The sequence below is a fragment of the Pediculus humanus genome, genomic scaffold (assembly GCF_000006295.1).
Source record: "Pediculus humanus corporis 1103172108007 genomic scaffold, whole genome shotgun sequence".
Taxonomy (NCBI): domain Eukaryota; kingdom Metazoa; phylum Arthropoda; class Insecta; order Psocodea; family Pediculidae; genus Pediculus; species Pediculus humanus.
In genome coordinates this window covers 1-1,103 of record NW_002987579.1, presented here as the reverse complement: position 1 = coordinate 1,103, position 1,103 = coordinate 1, and the positions used below count along the sequence as shown (strand labels likewise).

Genomic DNA, 1,103 nt, shown 5'->3' with positions numbered 1-1,103 from the left:
ATGGGATCCAGAACTGGATCAACTTCGAGTCTTTTAAGTTTAAAGAGTTCCGAAGGGTCCGAGGGTTACGGCGTAAGGAGAAAATTTTTCCCGAATTTGTTGCTCATTTTTTTTTTGTTTGTCGTTTTTGATCATTTCATTCCGCGTTGACAACAACATGGATGTGCTTTTCTTTAATTTACCACTTTAATTTTTTGCAGAGTGACGACAAGTCCGGACGATCGTCGAGAGTTAGTTCAGTGTCATCGTCCGGAGTCAATGACGATTTCTCTACGAGGTTACAAAATAACGATGTGACCGAAAACGGCGAAATCGACTACAAGAAATTGTACGAAGAATCAAAAGCACAAAACGAGAGGCTAAAGGAAAAATTGAAAAAGACTGAAGATGAATTGACGGATGCTAGGAGTAATTTAGAAAAACATGTAAATACGGACAAAGCGTCGCTGTCGGAAATGGAAAAGAGGGAAAGACGAGCTTTAGAAAGGAAATTATCGGAAATGGAGGAAGAGCTTAAGGTACGTGCACAATTTTCTATTACCATTTTCGTGTGATGTCACGTGACATTTTCTTTTTTCTTTTTTTTTTTTTGGTCCTTTGAGAGAAAGGAAAGGTCGAAGGTAGAGTTGTTGGTGGTGGTGGTGGTGGTGGTGGTAGTGGTGGTAAAATATGTGTACCAATTGAATATTTTTGTTGTAGTTTTTGTTGTAGTTTGTGTTGCACATTTGCGAAATTTTCCTTTTAAATTCGTCGTCGTTGATTTTTTTTTTCCTTCCTCTATCTCTTGTCTGAAAATGTGCCAAAAAAATTTTCGTTTGGTCTTTTTCTCTGTTTATTTCTCTTCGTCTGAAAATGTGCCAAAAAAAATTTCGTTTGGTGTTTTTCTCGTGTTTATTTATCATCGTTTTGATTTTCTCTCTTTCTCTCACTCTTTCCCTTTCCCCCCCCTCCCCTCCCCGGCTTCCCTATCGAAACGATTTAATTTTTTAAAAAAGATTGATTGTAAGTTTATACGTTGAAAGAAAAGGCATTATTATTATTATTATTACTATCGTTTCATAGAAAGAGAAAACATTTTTGAAAATTAACGTAGTTTTTATTTT

General features: G+C 36.1%; 1 protein-coding gene across 1 annotated transcript; it reads left to right on the top strand.

Annotated features, from left to right (window-relative positions):
* Positions 1-554, top strand: Phum_PHUM405320 (protein phosphatase 1 regulatory subunit 12A, putative; the record flags this gene model as incomplete). The annotated part of the gene is made up of 2 exons (XM_002428813.1): positions 1-72; positions 201-554. The coding sequence occupies 2 exons, from the start codon at positions 1-3 to the stop codon at positions 552-554; spliced, it is 426 nt and encodes a 141-aa protein (XP_002428858.1).
* Positions 555-1,103: the final 549 nt, after the last annotated feature.